At 44.5% G+C, this 22,129-nt stretch overlaps 1 protein-coding gene across 18 annotated transcripts in view; it reads left to right on the forward strand.

Moving 5' to 3' along the window:
• Positions 1-22,129, forward strand: part of ZFHX3 (zinc finger homeobox 3) — a 350,144-nt gene that overhangs the window by 262,689 nt on the left and 65,326 nt on the right. For all 18 annotated transcript variants that reach the window (XM_081018497.1, XM_081018496.1, XM_081018494.1 and 15 more), the window contains one exon: positions 8,713-8,944. In XM_081018497.1, the coding sequence (XP_080874623.1) occupies positions 8,713-8,944 (232 nt within the window). The remainder of the gene's footprint in view (positions 1-8,712; positions 8,945-22,129) is intronic.

A 22,129-nucleotide genomic window follows, 5' to 3' on the forward strand; every position in this document is an offset into this window, starting at 1 on the left:
GTCCATCTTGCAGAGCTACTACACTAGTTTGTGGAGCTAAAATGTATGCTGAATTTTCACCAACAAAAAGTGTCAGGTTAAGCTTCATCCCCCAATACCTTTTATTAAAAAACTATTTTTATTAATTATTAAATTTCTACCCCATCCTTCCTCCCAAAGGTGGTATGGTAAAGTAGCAACGCAATATAATTAAAATATTAAGAACATCTAAAAATATTTTAGATGTGCTGTTTGCAGCTTGTTAGAAGCTTCTTGGTTCTATGTCAATTTACAAGCTAGGTAGTTTGGGATCGCATAAACAAAAATAATGATACAAAGTCATAATGCAACCAATCATATTTGTATTGTCATAGAGCAAAATCGGAGTAAGGGCAGGAAGCTTTGCCTTCACTCTAAATGGACTGCCTAGTAATACCACCTAGCCAATCAGGTGACTTCATGAAGCCAAATCAGAGTGAAGGCAATGCTTCCTGCATCTCTTGCTGGATAGTTTAGCCTATTTTGCAGGCTTCCAGAAAAATTGGATAATGGTGGTAGGGATGGGAACTTTATAAGAGGCATGTTTTTTCATAAAATGTGTACTCCCCATCAGTTCAGCCTTGCTCATAAACATGGCATGATCATTTAGGTGAACCAACCTGCTGTAAGGATTTGTAACTTCTGAGAAGACAGTCACATTTTTATGCTTAGGAATTGAGATTCATCCCAACATTTGTTTTCCTGCCTTCTCTCATTGTGGCCAAAGAGCTGTAGAAGCCCTCACCAAAGAAATGGTCAGGTTCAAGGTACCTTCTGCATACATTCTTTGCCCCCTTTTAGCGTGTTCATAGTTCCATACCATTATTCTGCAAGGAGGCTGGCATGTGCACACCTGAAAGGGATGGTTTCTGCTTCTAGGCCTCTTGATCTTGTTGCTGCTGCTGGGTTCTGGTCTTTGCTCTGTGTAGCCTAAGGGCCCCGCAGCCCAACAGTCTTCTGTCTTTCGGAATGGCTGTAGTGAGTGATTAATTAGGATTCTGTGGCCTGCTGTGCAATTGGGGAAGACTTGCTTGGTCCCATCTCTACTGCTGCGTGTCCACCTGTCCCTGGGGAGGAGGCCGTGTTGCTCTCTGAAACCTGCATGCAGAGCAGCCTCGTTAAGGACTGATCTGTTTAGCTGGCTTGTTCTGCAGCCGGGCTCTTGCCTCCCTCTGGGCTTTAGCCCCTCCTCATTAAGCCAGTTGGGGCTATTGATTGGGCGTTTGTGTTTGGAAGAGTCTTACTTACTCCATGCATTATCTTGACAGATTGATCAGACCTGATTGAGAACCTCTTAAAGGAACGAACAGCTGTAATGGGAAAGTTGGACTCTGTCATCCGTTAGGGTGATTCTGGGAGCGAGAGGAACAAGGCTGACATCTTGGAGCAATTGTATTTACAATTAACATGGCTGAAAACGATTGCCTCTATTGATCCCCCCTTCCTGCAATTACAGCCCCATTGTTTACATTCCAGCACTTCAGTTATAAAAAGGAAATTCAATAATTATTGCATTATTTAAAGTTAAAGTGCCACAGAGTTTGCTGGCTGCGCTTGCTGGTTGATTTAACGTTCAGTAAAATCTATGCTGAGCTCTCCATCTTTAGGCTGAGCAATATTGGCTTTTAATGAGGCTTCAAGGGTGGAGCAAAAATCCACCTGCCGGTTGTGTGTTTCTGTTGTTTATGGGGGATCCTGACAGAGACTCCATTGCATGTAGGTGTTGGTAGAGGAACAAACCTTGGGCCGGCCAGCCATTTCTGTACTGGAATGGATGGGGGAAAGCAAAGGGGTGAGCAATCTGAAATACTGCCCTAAAATAGATTTGCCTTTTGGTTCTATGGAAGGGGCAGAAGAAGGGTTCAGAGGCCCCAGCAACAGCAGCACCTTTGCTTGCTTCTGCCACTCTTAGAACAGGCTTCACAGAGCAGTTGACCATGGGGAGATGGTTGACTACTGCTTGCTGCAGTGACAGTTGCAATTTCTAATCTTCCCTGAGATATAAAAGGGAGTTTAACTATTTATAAAACTCAGAAGCCTTCTGTAACAGTGATGTGAACAAGCCATGTATGACTAAGTCAGCCAGGATCCATGCAGTGTTGGGGTAGAAGAAGCATAAAAGTGAGTTCATTTTTAAGTCCTGGTTTTATGTGTCTTAACTGTGGTGTTCAGTTAATCAATAGTTTCTGGCACTTGAGCCACCTTTTTGTTGACTTTTAATGTATACCTTAATGATGGAGAAACCACAGAGGCCTGACAGTGGCCACATTTGGGGAAAGCTGAGAGCACCATGTGAAAATTTTCTTCGCCCAGAAGAGCAGAGATGTCCTGCATTGTACAGGGGCATGTCTGACTTTACTGCATGCAAAGTTGAAGATGCAACTCCCCCTTGAAACAACTGTGTGTAGCCTACCTTCACTTGTCTCTATGCAGTTGTCCTAAAATTTTGGCAACATGAAGGCATCTGGGCCCAATATATGACCTTCACAGAACCTACTGAGTGGTTTTACTTCTATAGGTTGAACCCAAAGCTTCTCACCTGCCCTCTTTGTCACCCTTCCTCATGATAAGCTAGAGTTGGGGAGCCTGTGGCCCTCCAGCTTCCATCATCATTGACCATCCATTGACCATGCTGACTGAGGTTAATGGGAGTTGGTGTCCAACAACTTCTGGAGGGCCAGTCCTGGGAAACCAGAATCATAGTCAAGGAACTGGCTTTTCAGTTCAAATCAGTATGTATAATTCTGTCATTATCCATTGCCTTTAGCCTTCATTGCTTCCTTCTGTAGATTTACCAGTTCACAGTGCACCAATCACAATAGAGGCCACAACTGGCAGACAATACCCACATACCTGTCAACTTCTAGAGTCCAGACCTAGCAGCCCAAAATAGTTTTGGTCTTGCCCACACCCAGCCCAGCATCCCCTAGACCTGCTTTCTCCTTGACTTCAACCCCTGTGTCTTACTTTGTTCTACTGGACTCCTCATCAGCCTTACAAGTGCTGCTTTCTCCTTCACTCCTGAGCTTTAAGTTGCATGAAGTTTTTTTCGCAGCCATTTGCTTGGTTAGCCCCTTTGGGGCTTTCTTCTCTGACATCTTTTCAAGATGTGGCTCACCACCAGAGCTTTCTTAAAATTTCTCTTTCTCAGTCATTTTCTGTCCTTAACTGTATAGCAAACCTGTCCCTTAGCAACTGAACACGGGGAACTGTCCATGGGTCTTGAACATACATTTGTGGATTCTTTGGACAGAGGGCTCATCCACACTTCTGCATCTCCCATGCCTAGAAAACACAGGTCTGACCATTTCTTCACTTGACCCACACTTTCTAGGCACGGGTCCAAGCAATTTTCCCCTTTTCCTTGCTCCTTTCCCAGGGAAAACCCCAATCTTTAGAGCTAAATCAGAGAAAACATCAATCTGTAGAAACTCAAATTACTGCTCCAATAGAGCACTAAGGAGCTGTTTTCCCTGGGGGATAGCAGCGGGACAAGAGGAAGTGTGGATAAGCCCTGAGTCTTCCCCAGCTGCAGCTCTAAGAAACCTTGAAGCCCACCAGTACAAAGGACTCATTCTTCCATTTGCCCTTTTTGAAGTGCCGCTGGGATCTGTTATCAGGAGTTTTGGATTGAAATATGTGAATGATGCATACGTACGCCTCTCTCTCTCTCTCTCTCTCTCTCACACACACACACACACACACACACATTTGAATTGGGAGAGGCAACTCTGGTGCTAGATTGATGCTTGGAGGTGGTCATGGACTAGATGTGGGCCAGAAAAGAGGATCCCATAAAGAAAATGTATTCTGAGTTCTGGCATACAGGAGCTGGGGAGATGAAGCAGGTCTATAGCCTGGGAGTTCCCCTGAATCCAGCACTGTTACTGGAGGCTCAAGTAGTCTCAGTGGATAGGAGTGCCTGTTTCCAGCAACAGCCCCTTCCAGACAGAGATGACTTGGCCACTGTATCCTTGGTCTGGTGATGTCTAACTTAGATGATCTACACTATGTGATCTACATAGTGTTTCCCTTGAAAACAATTTGGAAATTTCAACAGGTCCAAAATGCAACAGCCAGCTTTACTAGTCAAGGTTCTATTTAGAGCTATTTTAAGACAACTGCACTGGTTGCTGTTTGTTTTCTGGCCCTGATTTAAGGTGCTCAAAGCCCTAAACCCCAGATATCTGAAAGGCCACCTCCTTCCCTACAAATCTCTCAGATAGACAGAAGAGGCCCTCTTGGTAGTTTCATTGACACCAGATGTTCAGAGGCTGGCAGCCTGGGGTGGACATACTCCAAGGTAGCCCCTAAACCATGAAACGCCCTCCTCACAGAGGTGCGTCTATCACCTTTGCTATATTTTCTTATCTGGAAAACACACCTCTTTCCCCTGACCTTTGGCAGTTAAGATTTCTGTGGGACCTGCTTTCTTGTCTGGTGTATATTTATTTTATCTATTTTCATTTTAGAACTATTTTATTTGGCTTTAACATTACACAGTTATAAATGTTGTCACCTGCCCTGGGACTATATGGTGAAGGGTGGGCAAAAAATCCAGTTAATAATAATAATAATAATAATAATAATATATTGAATTTATATACCGCCCTATACCTACAGGTCTCAGGATGGTTCACAGGATAAAATCAGAATTACTACGAAGTACATAATCAAATTAAAAACAACAACAACAACCCAATAACTACCCCCAACACATTTTAAAAGGACATAGGATGTGGGTTAAAAACAATTAAAACACTAAAAAGCAATTTAAAAAATATTTTTTTAAAAAAACTTAAAAGCAATTTCACAGCATCAGTCCTTTTGAAGCCTGGCTCAGGCGGAGAGAGGCAGGAGTGGGCCCTCAGGCTCTCAGCAGGGTGGGTCCTTTCTGGGCAGCAGCAGTCCAAATAAGGCTGTTGGGTACCACCCTGGTTGCATATTGCTGAAGTGTGGTGAGGATTTATATACCACTTGGTTGTATTAAAACCTCTTAGGTGGCATAAAAAAGGTAAAGGACCCCTGACAGTTAACCCCGTATGACTCTGGGGTTGGGGCGCTCATCTCGATTTACTGGCCAAGGGAGCCGACGTTTGTCCACAGACAGTTTTTCCAGGTCATGTGGCCAGCATGACTAACGCGCTTCTGGCGAAACCAGAGCAGCGCATGGAAACGCCATTTACCTTCCCGCCAGAGCGGTGCCTATTTATCTACTTGCACTTTGATGTGCTTTCGAACTGCTAGGTTGGTAGGAGCTGGAACTGAGCAACAGGAGTTCACCCCACTGCAGGGATTTGAACCACCGACCTTCCAATTGGCAAGCCCAAGAAGATCCATGGTTTAGACCACAACGCCACTCACATCCCCCTTAAGTGGCATACAAAAATATAAAATAAAACATTAAAATTCTCAATAAAAATAATTATAAAACAGGTGTTTAAAAGCATTCTAAAGTTTAAAATCAGCAATGCTAAAATGAAATAAAACACATGCAGTTTCTGGATAAAGAAAAATGTTTTAAGCTAGCAAAGGTCCTGTCTGATATCAACAGGCAGGAAGTTTCAAAGTGTGAATGCTACCACACTAAAAGATCAATTCCTTACAAGTATTATGCGGAACTCATAACAGTTCCAGTTCCATAGACTGAAGCAACTGAGTGGGCCTATATGGGGTAAGGCGATCCTGCAAGTAAACTGGTCTTCAGCTGTTAAGGGCATACTAATAGTAACACCTTGATTATCTTGGCCCTGTAGCAGACAGACAACCTGCTTAAAACATATTTTAATGTTTCGTTTTATATTTTTGTAAACTGCTTAGAGGTTTTCTTACCAACCAAGAGATATATAAATTTTATTAAATAAAATTAAAACCAGTGCAGATCTCTGAGCATAGGGTTGCATACAGTCAGGGTCTCACTGCTGTCAGCAACCGAGCTGCTAAAACTAACTGCAGTTTCTGCATAAAGTACAAGGGATGCCCCACACAGAGGGTGTTGCAGTAACCCAATATTACATTCAGCAGTGTCTCAACTACTGTGGTCAAGGTTTCTGGTCCAGGAGCAGTTGTAGCTGTCACACCAGTCAAAGGTTGTAAAAGGTGCTTCTAGTCACTGAGGCTACTTGCACCTCCACTGACAGAGCTGGATCCAGAAGCACCCCTGGACTGGATACCTGCTCCTTCAGAAAGTGCAGCCCTGTCCAGGGCAGGCAGTTGACCAATTTCTTAGGCATGGGAATCACACACCCATGGGACCTCTGTCTTTCCAGGATCTAAGCTCAGTTTATTTGTAGTCAGAGTAATACCCTCCAGCTCTTGTGGACTGCAACTCTTGTCATTCCCAACCATTGGCTATGCTGTCTGCGGCTGGTGGGTGTTGTAGTCCACAACATCAGGAGGACACAATGTTGACTATCTCTTTTCTAACAAATGGTCCTCACTGGACTGAGGAATGCCCTCATTTTGCAGCAAGTTCTAATCCCTTGGGAAACTTCACTTGTGAGGGTTTTTATCAAATGTACTTCAGTGTGTTTCTGCTTTAAAAGTGAAGCTTTGACTAACCATGATCAATATTTTGCATTCCATGCGTGAAGAACCTGATGTTAGAAGCTTCCTGTTGTTGGTAAGGGGGAGGGGAAAGCTGTTGTGCCCCTCCATATTATGGAATTGATCAATGTACCCTGGCAGAAGTTGGTTGGATTTTCTTAGTAGCTAGTAAAAGCCTATATTCTTTAGAAGAAATTACTTCCTAGTGAGACTTCTTGTTTAGCTTTTCCTTTTCCTATTCTGTATGGATGAACTTTGAGTAGAGCACATGCTATGCATGTAGAAGGTCCCAGGTTTAATCCCTGGCATCCCCAGGTAGGGCTGGGAGAGACCCCTATCTGAAAATCTGGAGAATCACAGCTCATCAGTGTAGACAATGCTGAGCTATGTGGACCAGTCATCTCTCTTAATGTTAGACAGCTTTCAATGTTTCTTTGTGGTTCTGCCTATTATCCCTGAGAATTATAAGTTTCTTTTTTGGTCTAGCTCAACTGCATTGAGGGGCAGTCTGCACTAGGGGCTCTCCTAGCATTTAATTCTCACATACCTTTTCCGTAATGAATTGAATTCAGCAGGCTTGTGAAGGGAGGTGCAAACTGTGATTACTGTCCATGGGTGAAGAGGAGTGGGTTGCTGTGAAGCTGGCCATAGATGATCCAGTTTGGTTTCTTTCTGTGTTTGCTGCAGTGTTGGAAGGGCAGACTAATGACACCCATTTTTTCAGAGTAGTAAAAACAAAAAAAGGGATTGTGAGGAGCTCTTCAAACTGGATAAATGTGTGTTCAATGGCAAACGTGGTTCATTGTAAGCAAGTGTAAAGCAGTGCACATTGAGGCAAAAAAACAGCAACCCTCCCCCAATTTTACATATACATATACTTTGTACAGTTCTGGTCAACTCAGCTGAAAAAGGACATTGTAGAACTCAAAAAGGTTAAGAAAAGAGCAGCCAAAATGACCGTCTGACTAGAAGAAGCCCCCTTTAGGAAAGCTACATTATTTGGGAACATTTAGTTTAGGGGAAAAGGTCATGATGACTCCAGTGAGGCTGCAGTGATGACTGCAAGTGGAGAGAGTGCTCTTGTTTTTCAGGTGTCCCATTAGGGCATCCGGTTGGCTAGTGTGACAAAAAGCTTCTGGACTAGATGGGTCTTTGGCCTGATCCTATAACTCCCTGTGTCATGCACCTTCAGAGGTGTGGGCAATCACCCAGAGAGACACACTTTTTGATTGTCTATACTCCTTAGAGGCTGTGTTACACATTCACTTTAAGTGTCAGGGAGGTGTTCCAGGGGGCAGACAGGCTGCAGACTAGGAATCTACATGCATCTTTCTGTGGCAACCCCCTTCCCACCCTATTGGGGATTTAGTTTGGAATTTAGCTTGTTTTGCTTGCAAGAGGCACTTCTTTTTGCAAGAGTGATAGGGTTGCTTGTTAGGTGGATTGATTAAAGCCCAGTTTTCCACTGGTGCTGCAGAGAGTTCCTAAACCAACATGCATTTTTAACAGTTGCTGAGAATTGCAGGTAGAGAAAATGCTGTTGTATTCAGGGTACTGCTTGTGGGCTTCCCATTGATGCCTCTAGTTGCCCTATGAGAACAGAGTGCTGGACTAGATGGGCCTGATTCTGCTACAGGGCTCTTACATTCTGATATGAATTGCTTTCTTCATCAGGCATGCAAAGTGAGCTCTGGTCCGCAAAAACATATGCCAGAATAAATCTTTTAGCCTTAACACGCTAAAAGACTATTGCACTTGCTGAACAGGCTGACATGGCTAACGGTCTGGTATGCCTTCCTAGCTTTTTGAAAGGAGTGTGTGTGTATTAACACGTGCTTTGCTTCAGCCTGAGTTTTAATTATGTTTTTAGCAAGAGAAACTCCTGAATAAAAAGGGGATCCTTTAAAGGCAAGTCATTTTTAGTTTTTTAGGTGACAAACGATGAGTTTGTCTTTGAAATTCAGATTTTAAAAAGATGCTTCTTGTGATTGAAATGAAGAGAGTGTGGGAAAGTCCGCCTTCTCCTGCCCCCACTTGGCCTTTTGAGGACCCCAGGATTTTGACACGCTCAGTTTTGCCAGTTTTTCCCTGGAGTTTGTGTAAGTTGGTCCTCATTGCTGACCTTTTGCTCTCATTTCCTTTCTGCAGCACCTTCAGCATCATGAGAGTGGAGTTGATGGGGAAAGCTGCTTCTACCACTGTGTCCTATGTAACTACTCCACCAAGGCCAAACTAAATCTCATTCAGCATGTGCGCTCCATGAAGCACCAGCGGAGTGAGAGTCTGCGTAAGCTGCAGCGCCTACAGAAGGGCCTTCCTGAAGAAGAGGAGGACCTGGGCCAGATCTTCACCATCCAGAAGTGCTCCGCCCCTGATGCTGGTGAGTGGTATTTCCCACACGAGCAAAGTGTAGCTCTTCTTTCTGCCATTACAGTGAGATGTGTCTGCTTCAGTGACACCAGGGTGTTGCTCTCTCAATTTCAGAAGGTGAGGAACAAGTTGGCCTCCCTTCATGACTGCTGTTGGGAAGGCAGCACTGGGATTGTGACTGGATTTTTGGCCCAGCACTCAGACACTTGTCTACCTGAATAACGGTTTGCACTGACTTTCTGCTTGCTTGGTGGGACCAACATCAGCCAAGTTGGCTTGAAGTGGATGTGTGCGACTAGTGTTGTAGAAATCTTACTTGCATTTCATTCTCCTGTTGTAAGGAAAGCATCCAGCTGGCCTTCATGAGCTGTTTTATGATCTATAGAGACTGCTTACTGCCTGCTGTCTGCTCCTTTTCCTTTGGGATTACATTAGCACCAACCCTCCTGTGCCATGCCCTGGCAGGTTCCAGGAAGTAAGGATTATGTGCAGGCAGTGGGGGTGGCAAGGGAAGGAGGCAGAGGCGTAGCGTGGAGGGCTGTCAGGGTGATGGCCTTGGGCGCATTTTTCTGAGGGACGCTGCACATTTGGCTCCTCACTCCGTGCTGCATTGCAAAGCTGGAATCTGATCTGAATGATTCACTTTGTGAGGCTGGGATCGAAGGGCGCCCTGCCAGCCCCAAGCCACTTTTCGAGGCTGGGATGACCCAGGGGAAGGCGATGAAACGCTGCCCTGCTTGGCTCTGGTGGAGGTGGGGTCACATTGGTGATGAGGGCTGGGCTTGCGCAGCAGACTCTTTTCACCCTCTGCACCCAACTGCCCCTGGTGCACATGCCCCTGGGGCTGGCAAAACACGCTACGCCACTGGAGGCAATGTATTGGCCCCATACCCACCTCCCATCTAACATGGTAGAGAAGACTGAGCTCCTTGTAGTGTGTTTTGTGCAGGGACATTAATGAGAGGAGGGTGGGTTAGGTTAATGCTATAGAAGTGTGGAAAAAGCCCCTTCCAATTCAAACTGGCCTATCCTCCAATTTGTTTGTTGGCGCATTTGTTTTATATAAAAAAATAAAGTTTTCAAATCAGATTTGCTTAGGTTCAATGAGAACCTAAGAGAGAGAGAGTGGCAGAAAACAGATCCAGTGTGGTGCAGCTGTGAAAAGTGCAAATGCCATGTGAGGCATCGCTCAGAAAGGAATTGAAAATAAAACTGCTAATATCATCCAGCTGTTATACAAATCTATGTTGAGATCACACTTGGAGTACTGTGTATAGATAGTACTGGTTGCCTAACCTCAAGGAGGATATTGTCGACTAGAAAGAGAGAAGGCCAACTAGAATGCTCCTCATACAGGAGGAAGGGTTGCAGTGTTTGGAGCTTTTTAGTTTAGAACAAAAGGATGAGTAGAGAAATGTATAAAATTATACATGAAGTAGAGAAAGAAATGAGAGATATATTTTTCATACTGCTTGGATTCAGGGCCATCTAATGAAGCAGAAATGTTAGAAGATTCAAGACGGACTAAAGAAAGTACCTCTTTACACAGTTCAAAGTTAAACTATGGTATTTGCTCCCACAAGAGGCAGTGATGGCCACCAACTTGGACAGCTTTAAAAGAAGATTAGACAAATTCATGTTGGATAAGACTATTGATGGTTATTAGTTATAATGGCTATGTTCTACCTTCACTGTTGGAGGCTTTGTGCTTCTGAATACCAGTTGTTGGAAGTTGCAGGAGGGGAGAGTGCTCTTGTGCTCAGATCCTGCTTGTGTGCTTCCCATTAGGGCATCTGGTTGGCCACTAGCTGGACTAGATGATCCACTGGCCAGATCCAGCAGGGCTATTCTTTTGTTCCTATTTGTAAAGGGCTATCAGGTATATCATAGGAATTTTTCAAGAAGTTTTCTCTAGCATCTTTACCGAAATTAAAAGTAAAGGGACCCCTGACCGTTAGGTCCAGTCGTGGATGACTCTGGGGTTGCAACGCTCATCTCGCTTTACTGGCCTAGGGAGCCGGTGTTTGTCCGCAGACAGCTTCCGGGTCATGTGGCCAGCATGACTAAGCCGCTTCTGGTGAAACAGAGCAGCGCACGGAAACGCCATTTACCTTCCTGCCAGAGTGGTACCTATTTATCTACTTGCACTTGACGTGCTTTCGAACTGCTAGGTTGGCAGGAGCAGGGACCGGGCAATGGGAGCTCACCCCGTTGTGGGGATTCGAACCACCGACCTTCTGATCAGCAAGCCCTAGGCCCTGTGGTTTAGACCACAGTGCCACCTGCATCCTGGCCCAAATTAAGGAGAATCAAATGTATCTTCCTTTTGCTCAACTTCTGAGGCCTCCTTTGCATTTGCCTTTGCCTTTGTAGGCTTCCCTACTCCCTGCCTTCTTTGGCTCAGTTAAGTGCCATTCTCCTTGTATGTGTGACAGAATGCTGCCTTATGCAGAAGGATCCATCCATTTGTCCTAGCCAACCATAAATAGTCTCCCTGATTTCCTCCATGGCTCTGCTAGGAGGGATGGCAGCAGTCCCTTCATTTGACAGCAAACAACAGCCAATTCATTGTGGTGAACATAATTATTTCAGCACCACTTCTAATCACAGCCTGAATCATAAGAATGCAAGAATAACCCTGCTGGGTCAGACCAAAGGCCCATCTAGTCTAGCATCCTGTTCTCACAGTGGCCACCCTATGGGAAGCTCACAAAGATGAGATGAGCACAGCAGCACTCTCCCACTTGTGATTCCCAGCCACTGGTATTCAGGGGATTTCTGCCTCTGACAGTGGAGGAAGAACTAGTAGCCATCATGACTAGTAGCCCTTAATAGCTTTCTCAGTGAATTTATCTAAACCCCTTCTAACGTCATCCAAGTCAGTGACAATCACAATCTATTGTGTGAGTGAGTTCCATAGTTCAAGTATGTGTTATGTGCTTTGTTTTGTCTGTCCTGAATCTTCCAGCCTCATTGGATGGTCCAATGTTTTAGTATTCTGGAGAAACACCTCTCTATCTTATTTCTCCACACCATGTATAGTTTTATACACCTCTGTCATGTCCTCCCTTACTTGTTTTTTTTTTAAAAAAACCTTAAAAAGTTCAAATATTGTAATCTTTCCTTATAGAAGAGGCGCTGCAACCCCTTGGTCATTTTGTTGCCCTTTTCTAAACCCTTTCCAGATCTGCAAAATCCATTTCAAGGTGAAGCATCCAGAACTGCACACAGCGCAGTCACACTATAAATTTGTATAAAGGTATTACGATATTATCAGTTTTGTTGCCACTTTCCTAATTATCCTAATTCCTAATTATCCCTAACATGGAATTTACCTTTCATAACTGTCACACACAGGGTTGACATCATAGAACCTCATCAGTCACTGCCAGTTGAGGCTTAAATCAGTGCATATGTAAAGTTACATTTTTTTTGCTCCATTGACTATCACTTTACCCTTCCTTATGTTGAATCTTATTTTCTATTTAAATGCCATTCACCCAGTTTGGAGAGTTCATTTTGGAACTCCTAGCAATCCCTTTCTGTTCAAGTTTGTTCGGTCCACATACTGGTTGTCATGCACCGCCTCACTGCTTTCCCTGACCTCCAGGCCATTTATAAACAAGTTAAAAAGCACAGTTCCTGATACTGATCCTTGGGGGCAGGGCACTTCTGCTTCCTATTCTTTAACCAATTTCTGGTCCATAAGAGAATCTGACTGCTAAGCTTACTCAGGAGTCTTTGGTGAGGTACTTTATCAACAGCTTTTTGAAAGTCTAAGTACACAATGGTCATATTGACACTACACATTTAAAGCACACATGGCTTTCCCCAAAGAATCCTAGGGACTGTAATTTGCTAAGGGTGCTGTGCATTGGGGCTCTGTGAGAGGTAGACTACAGTTCTCAGGATTCTTTGGGGGAAGCCATGTGTGCTTTAATGCATGGTATGGATATGACCAAAATTAATTGGATCATCTCTGTCTATATGCTTGTTTACACTCAAATAACTCTAATGGGTTGTGAGACAGAAATTAGGCTTCCAGAAGCCATGCTGGTTCTGCTTTGGCAAGGCTTGTTCTTCCAAATGCTTGGTAATTCTATCTTTAGCAATGATTTCCACCAGTTTTCCTGAAGCAGACATTAAACTAACTGACTTATATTTTCTCAGATCTCCACTTGATCCCTTCTAAAAAATTGGTGTAACGTTGGCCACTTTTCTCAGGCTTGGAGGCTAACTGTACGAACATAGGAAGCTGCCTTGTCTTTTCTAACTGGCAATGACTCTCCAGTGTTTCAGGCAAAAACTTTTCCCAGCCCTATCTGGAATTGAACCTGGGACCTTCTGCATGCAAGGCAGTTTCTCTAAGCAACAGTCCTTACCCTCCAAGTTACATGGTTTTGTTAGAAGATCAGCAATTTAACATTCAAGTGTTTTTAAAAACTGCCTGGTGCATCCAAACCCTGTGATTTGTTACTTTTTAATTTGTCAATAAGACCTAGAACCTTGTGACTTATTACCACTGTTCGCCTTTGTTCCTCAGCCTCCCTTCCTGGGAGTTAGTTCAGGCACAAGGATATGCCTTACATCTTCCACTGTCAAGACAGATCAAAGTATTCACCTTCTCTGAAATCTCCTTTTCCTCCTTTAGTACACCTTTGGCTTCCTTGTTGTCCAAAGGTCCAACTACCTTGTTAGCCTGTCTCCTGCTCTTAATGTACAGTGGTACCTCGGGTTACATACGCTTCAGGTTACATATGCTTCAGGTTACAGACTCCACTAACCCAGAAATAGTGCTTCAGGTTAAGAACTTTGCTTCAGGATGAGAACAGAAATCGTGCTCCGGCGGCGCAGCAGCAGCAGCAGGAGGGCCCCATTAGCTAAAGTGGTGCTTCAGGTTAAGAACAGTTTCAGGTTAAGTACGGACCTCCAGAACGAATTAAGTACTTAACCCGAGGTACCACTGTATTTAAAGAGTTTTTATGTAGCTGGTCTTTGCTGAAAACATAATGTGCTCCTCAAATTCTTTTCTTTCTTTTTTGCATCACTTAATGTCTGTTTGAATATCTTTTGCCAAAGTTTGTGATTCTTTGGGCAAGACTTCTATTTTCTGAAGAAAGCCTTCTTGCCTCCTAATAGTTTCTTGATTTTCCTGGTTAACCACACTGGCATCCTCTTAGCCCTGACCCCCAGTATACATTCTAGCTAACTTCTGTTAGAGCAGAGTGTGTTGGTACAATCCCCAAGCATTCTAGAAACATTGGACCCTCTTTACTATCCTTTTCAACTTCCTTTTTATCAGTTCCCTCATTTTTGGGTAGCTTCCTCTATTGGAGTCAAATGTCACCACTTACATCTCACACCAGGTTCTGGGTGCTGAAGTTTTGGCAGAAGAAGAACTTCATTTGTCCTCATGTTTTTGTGATTTGGGAGGCAAGAGAGGCAGCTGTGCCCAGTGGGTAGAGGAGGTGATGATGAAGGATATGAAGAGCTTAATCATTTTCATTTTCTGTTTTGCTCAAGCAAACACTTTCTCATGCCCCTTGAGGGTGTAGTATAAACTTATACACACACACCAAGCACTGGGTTAATGAAAGTCTCTAGTAGGAGCGCCTGGCAGGAAGGAAGTGGTTAGCAGGATTGTGGCAGGCAGAGTGAAGGCATGCTGCAGTTGCTCTGAAACGTGGCAGGAATCTCATAAACCTCCAGCTTGCTCCACCAGACACTTGTCATCAGCCGCTCATGGCTTTCATTAAGCAGCAAGAGAGGAAGCTCCAGCTGCTGACTTGTTCCAGAATGTTTTCCTTGTTCAGCTGCATCCTAAGCCCACAAGGAGCAGCCAGCTGCCAGATTGCTGAGCTGGGAAGCTTGGCAGTGATTTGGGGTCCCTCTGCTGGCTGCTTCTCATCATTAAAGGCATCCCTCCTCCTCTTGCTGCTGCTGCTGCTGCACAGGCCTGGTTCTTTTCACGTGTTGTGCTTAGCAGTCAGCCGCAACATAGGTTTGACTTGGCCTGGCTGGGTCTCTGATGCTATCTTGCCCTTTTGTGCAGAGGCAAGGCCTCTGAAAGCTCTCCTGTCCCCGTTGGATGACTTGCCCAAGGAACGCAGGCCCATATACATCTTCCCAACCTGCAGCAGAAACTGCAGGGCACAGAGGGCAGCACCCCACATGGTGGTCACAGGGTTTGAAAGCCTTGGTTGATAGACAATGTTCAAATACAGAATCAGTTCCCCCTACTGCTTTGTAATTTGCTCAGACCTTTGGGAGATCAGATTCAGTATGTGGAGAGGTTGTCGCTCAGTAGTAGACTCTGCTTGGCACATAGAAGGTTCCAGGTCCAACCCTTTAATAAAAGGATCTTGTAGCAGGTGGCTGAAAAGACCTTCACTGCATTAGACACAGGAGAGCCACTGCCAGACAGATGAAAAAATAGTCTAACTTGGAATAAGGCAGTTAGGAAGCTAGCTTATACTGAGTCAGCCCACTGGTCCATTTAGCTCAGTATTGTCTCCACTGAGGGCAGCAGCTGTCCAGGATTTCAGGTAGGAGCCTCTGCCAGCCCTACCTGGAGAGCCAGGGATTGACCTTGGGAACATCTATATGCAAGACAGATGCTGCACCACTGAGCTCAGGCCCTTCCCAATAGTTTCCCATGTTAAATAGGTTCCTTCTGTGCTCCTTCTGTGGTCTGCTACCAGTCAGGAAGCAATTCATGCATCACCTGTTCTCAAGTTTGGGGCTGGAGGCATATGTGCCTGGTGGTGGTGGGGCATCAGGCTTTGATGTGTTCTTTCTGTCTCCTGTATTTGAGATTTCTTTTTCAGCAAGTGTTTCTGGCATGTGGCATGGTTACACTTTCAGCTTGCAAATCCTTTTGAAGTGAGTCTCCTTGCAGTCCAGTGACATCTGAAAACATTTTTAGCCACTTGTAGTTCCAGGCTGTTGCATGCTGGCCTTATCATGCTGGCTAATGAGTAGCTCACTGGATACACCAGGCCAAACTTCCAGAAGCCAATAAATTAAAAGATTGGTTAGCTTTGCCTTCTGGTGCCTGACTGAATACAACATCCATACCTGTTTCTTCTGTAGCTGATGCTCCAGCCCATGAGTGTCCTGAACATACTCTTCTAGCACATTAGCATATTCACATGAAACATGTATGATTGACCTCTGGGCTCTCTAGGTAAAAGCTGATATCTTTCTAGGCACTACCACCCTGCCCTAGACCAGACCAAGAAGATTCTCCCTAATTTCTTGTCATTCTCCTCCTCCATCCTTTGGCTTGTAGCTGGGCTGGGCTTGTCCTCTGCCCTCCACTGCTTGCTTTGCTGCTGCCTTTGTGGCAGGACAATAGCATTAATTCCAGCCTTTGCAGGCAGGCAGTGCCTGTCTGTTCCACTTGACTAGTACAGCTGCCTCTGCTTTCCAGGCCACCTCCCAGGGGCCCTTCCTCCTTCCTTCATTCCTGGTGTAAGGATTCTGGGGAAGGGGAAAGGTGACTGTATGGATTCCAGGATTGGAGAGAGAGGGGGGGGGGGGAGAAGAAGATATAGGCATATTAGTAGCTTATAAAATCAAATCAACCATGCTAGTTTGGCCGCTCTAGTGGTTCTCTGAAACCTAGTGTAGGGAGGGTGCCCTTCTCATTGTTTCCTAGAAGCAGAGGTACAAATAAGTCATTTTAGACCCTAAACATTTAATGGCCTTATAATGGGATTGTGTGTGTGTTCACATTCTGTCCTTGGCCCATTGTAGTTATAAATGACTTGGATGAAGGTATTGAGGGAATGCTAATCAAATTTGCAGATAGCACTACCTGAGAGGAGTAGCCAATGCCACAGAGGACAGAATCAGGATTCAAGTTGTCCTTAACAGATTGGAGAAGGGGGCCAACACTAACACCATTAATTTCAATTGGGACAAATATCAGGTTCTACACTTATGCAGGGAAGACCAGCTGGCTTGCCAGTAGTAAATTTGAAAAGGATCTAGGGGTTTTAGTAGACCACAAGCTTAACATGAGTCAACAGTGTGATGTAGCAGCGAAAAAAGGCTAATGCTATTTCAGACTGCATCAAGAGACGTCTAGTGTCCAGATCAAGGGAAGTCATAGTACCTCTCTATTCTGCCTTGGTCAGAACACACCAATTTGTCCAATTCTGGGTACCACAATTTAAGAAGGATATTGACAAGCTGGAACATGTGCAGAGAGGGCAACCAAGATGATCAGGAGTCTGGAAACTAAGCCTTATGAGGAACAGTTGAGGGAGCTGGGTATGTTTCACCTATAAAAGAGGAGACTGAGAGGAGATACGATAACCATCTTCCAATATCTAAAGGGCTGTCATATGGAGTTAGCGTGTTTCCTTCTGCTCTGGATGGTAGGAATTGTACCAATGGCTTCAGGTCACAAGAAAGGGATTCTGACTAAACATCAGGAAGTCCTTTCTGACAGTAAGAGCTGTTCGACAGTGGAACAGACTCCTTTGAAAGGTGGTGGACTTTTCTTCATTGGAGGTTCTGTCAGGAATGGTTTACTTAAGATTCCTGCATTGCAGGGGGTTGGACTTGATGACCCTCAAGGTTCCTTCCAACTCTATGATTCTGTGAGGTGGCTATGTGTATACCTTCATTTGTAAATCAGAACATTACAACTACTACTACATTCCTCTGATGTGAGAGAAAAACTAAAACTAAAAAGTTTTCCAAGCCTGTTTTTTTTTCTTAAAAAAATTATCTGTCCATGTTCAGTTTTGTATTTTAAACTCACTAAATAGTACCATCATGACTGTAGGAATATATTGGAATTTCCTTTTGCTGCCCTAATGCCAAGTACATTTACTTGGAAATCAGCACCATACTGTGGTAGAAAAGGATAATATATTTTAAAGTAAAAATCACCAGATGAGCCCTGCAACTATGAACATGCCCAGCCAGTGGCTGACTATGAAACGATTAAAAAAGAAAGAAAGCAAAAGACAGAAATGGTGCTGTGGTGACTCTTGTCACCAACCACAGTAGGGCCCTATCAAGCACTTGCTTTGCCTGGTGCTGCTGTTACTGGACTTGGTTGTTGTTGTGCAAGTGGCCTCCTCAACTACGGGGCTCTAGACTTCAGCTCCAAAGTCCAGCCCAAGCTGCAGCACGACTTGGATGTTGTCTAGGAGATCCTTGCCATGAAAGTTGATGTGGAAAGTGCTGCACTCTCACAGACGCTGTGGACTCTCTCTTGGGTCACAGAGCAAACCCTCTGTATTGAGGGTACACAAGGGTTAAGTGTTTTCTGGATCCTACCCTCTAAAATATTTCAGTTGAAATTATTTTAACAATTGGGGAAATGTTTGAGATTCATACAGCGTGTAAAAATTACAGAATGTGCATTTTTAGCTTACTTACTGAATAGACATCAGTCATGCTAAATCAGATCCCAATTGATTTATGATATTGCAATATTTTCAACTAAAACGTCCAGTTACAATTTTTCTGAAAAAGTGACATCACTGTATAAGCAACATGTTTCTGTCTACCGTTTTTAAAATGCTAAAAAGGTATTCATGTGACTCCTTTTCATCATAATAGAAATAGAAATGTGTTGTTGTTGCTGCTGCTGCTGTTGTTCCAGGGCTGCAACAATAACAAAATCTGACTGTAATTTGCTTTAATTATCAGATTAATGGGGCGGGTCCTTTTAAAAAAATGGTGTCAAAGGCCAGAGTAAAGAACATACAGTGGAAGCTATAGAATACAAGAGTACAAGACACACCGTTGTGGGCTCCCAGGCTGCCATCCCCTGCACTTCAGGACATATCCTCTGCCCAGCCCAAGAAAGTCTGTAAGGACAGGGGGAGTCTTTCAGATATTTTGGGCCTAAGTTGTTTAAGCCATTGAACCACCAATGTGAGCACCTTGATTTGGGCCTGGATATGAATGGGAAAATCCATGCAAGCTGTTTTAAAACTGGTTATATGAGCTGTAAACGGAACCTTGTCTGGTAACTTGCCCACTGCAAGTTCCTGAGTTTTCTCCAAGGTCAGCCCACGTAGAACACATTGCAACAATCCAATCTGGAGCACATGTTCTAGCCTTCTATCAGATCTAACAATCTCATAGTTACCTTTTCACAAGACGTGTAACTGCTTCTATTTGGGTTTTCCTCTGTTTTTGTTTTGTTAGCAAAGCTTGGCTGTGAACTTCTTGGGCTGTGTAAATGCCATTTCTGCCAATGATTTAAGAGCAGGTTAAAATGTTAGTTTTCCAATTTGTGCAAGGCAATGCTTCTCCTCAAGTTGATGTTTGGGAAGATGGCTGTGCAGAGAAACCCAAAGTGGTTTTAAATACTGGCCAAAGAAGAGAGCTCCTACTGTTTCTGCTCAGAGGCTGCCTCAGGCCAGGTGACAGGAGCAATTTTATTTTTTGAAACCTTGGCTTCGATGGCAACTCAGGGCTGCAGGTGTGTGAGGTGGGGAACGCCAAATCTGTGGCTCTAGCCAGCAACAAAAGTGGAGTTGTCATCCTTCACAAGCCGTGGCTTGTTGGCCAGACAGATGGAGCCTAGTTGCTTCTCCCAGTATGTCCACTTTGGCCAATGGAAAAAAGCTTCCTGGAATATGGCAGGGCCCTTCCCAGACCAATTGATGGCTGTGCACGTACACGGCAGCTCCCTCCACCCAGCCTGTGCAAATTGGCAAGTTCTAATCTGGTCATCCTTGGTGTTCTGCTAACAGGCTTCTGCCTCTGAGGGGTAATCATGCAGGCATAAATTCAGAAAGTTGCAAAGCTCTGAGCAGTCTTGTGAGCATTAAAAGTGTCCTCTTTGCCAGAAAGGTCGTTCATAACTTGGCTGCACTGCTGATGTACAGTCAGTGATATTGATTGATTAATGTATAAAAAGCACCAAATGCATTTGCTTCTATGAAAGAGAATAAAGTGCAGGCGAGTCTCTCTTTATTTTCACCTCATCCTTTTGTTTGAAGGACATTCCTCCCCCTTTTTTTGTTTTGCTGGCTTCGTTTAAGGGGGATACAAAAAGCCAGTTTCTGCCAAGTAATGTGTTCACAAAAGGAACATTGATTCACATCAGTGTCGCTTGAGTTACCCTTGCAAAGAAATGGTTCTTACATTAACCCTTCTGTTCATCAAAGATGAACTAAGACTCAGAATTAGCTCTGCCTCTCTCATCATAGAACTGGTTGCAAAAGAAGTATTGCCTCTGCTACTAATTGCTGCAAAAGGGGTCTTCGCCCACTGCACCCAGACTCGAAGATGGCTGCTTTTGCCCCAGCTCATGGCAAATTTTTGCTTAGTGGTTGCTTTGCGTTCCTCACCCTGCAGAGTCTGCTGCTTCTATGTCTACTCAATTGATCCTTCTTGGAAGGGGGGTTGACCCCAGTCTTGTTTTCCAATGGATGGTGGCTTTACTATTCAAAAACAGATTAGTCCTGATTGGCTGGTTTTGTTTCATCATGTCAAGCTGTTTCCCAATTCTTTGAAGTGGGACATGAATAGGAAGCAGAGAGAGGGCAAGGAGTGCTTAGTGGAGTCACTGCAGACCTTCAGTCAGCCAAGGCTCCAAGCCCCCACATATGCCTAGTATGTGTTTGTTCATGTATGTTTCTCCCAATGTGTGTGTGCGCACATGCATGTGCCTGCATCTCTTGCAGTGTCGAGTGTGGCTGTAGTATAGCTATCCTTACTGTACACCTCCTGCCTTGGACTGTACACCTCCTGCCTTTTGCAGGAGGGAGCAGCGTGGATTTTCCCACATGACCCTTAGTTCAGCACCCCGTTAGAAGTATGTAGTGCCAAGAGCAATTGGGCACCTTTTCAGTGAATCCTTTTGGGTGGGGTCTGGCATTACATTAAACCGAATATGAGCTGGGGGGCGGAGGCTGTTTCCGATTCTGTACTCAGCAGAGCAAAACCCTGCAACCAATTTGTTTCCTTGAGGGCTAAAATATAAGACGCCCACTCCCCCCACCCACCCCCTGTCTCCAGGAGGAGCTTGATTTTTCTACAGCTGCTAGGAATGGCCAAAAGAGGCAAACAATGAGTTTGAAAATCTGAGGATGATGGGGGTTAGATGCTTTGCAGTCAGCCTGCTGAGCGTGAATCCATTTTCTCGCCTCCCTCTCTACAGAATAAATTAGAATTTGCCTGATCTAATAAAATGGCTCCATCTCTCTGCCATCTTTCCCTCCCAGCCTCCGCTGCTCAGCCATAGTGCAGGCTGTTTGCCTCTTGTTTTCCTCTTACTTGAGCCTGCTGGCTTGGAATGGAGCTCATGAGCATGCACCACAGATTGGGGGGTATGGCTGGGCAGGACATTTGTTACAGCAGTCTCTCTCTTTGTTTATTGTCAGGCCTGTTAGGTGTTTAATGGAGGTGGCTGCCAGGCTGCCAGAAGAAGCCCTTTTCTGTGGCGTGTGGGGAGATAGCAAAATAATAGTTGTGGATAACAACTGAGGATGGGCAGGAGTGAAAAGTGCCAGTCAAACTGACTCAACAGCCCTGTACCCCTGCTCCTTATCCCATCACATCTCACACTTCATGCCTTTGCTACAGGCTACGGATAGGCTTGTTGCCACTTGAACCTCTTTTCCCTTTGGATTTTGATTTCCTAAATTGTTTCCCCCTTTGCAGTGTGTTTTAGGATTGCTTGCTGCTGAGAAGGATCCTGCTAAGTGTTAAAGACCTGTTTTAAAAATAGACCAAACGTTATCTTTGAGACTTGAGCAGGCTGTCCTCAAGGTAGCTTTCATTTTTTGAACTTTCTGATATTTTTCTTTACATTTGGTGCTAAGCAGCTATTTTGACTCCTCCTCTGTGTTAATCTTTGGCTGGCAGTGCACATAGCCTAGCCTGGGGCAAACCTTTCTCCATACTCCACCAACTAGATCACTAAAGCAGTTACTGATGGTGTTCTATGCCAAAGGTATGCTAATTTTGAACACTGCAGAGAATATATAATTAACAGGTTCCTGGTACGTACGTGTGTGTGTGTGTGTGTGTGTGTGTAAGTGTAATCATCTGACAAAAATGTGTCGGTTGCACAGGTAGAGGCCTGGTTTGCACATATGTTAAGGCAAATTGTAGCTAAGTGTAAACAAGCGTGTGGGTGCTTGGAGGAATATTGTGGCTACTTCACTTTTCCCCCAGTCTTTCTGTTGCTGTACTACTTAGAGCCAAGCCATGG

The sequence above is a fragment of the Podarcis pityusensis genome, assembly GCF_964106645.2.
Source record: "Podarcis pityusensis genome assembly, chromosome: 8".
NCBI classification, from domain to species: domain Eukaryota; kingdom Metazoa; phylum Chordata; class Lepidosauria; order Squamata; family Lacertidae; genus Podarcis; species Podarcis pityusensis.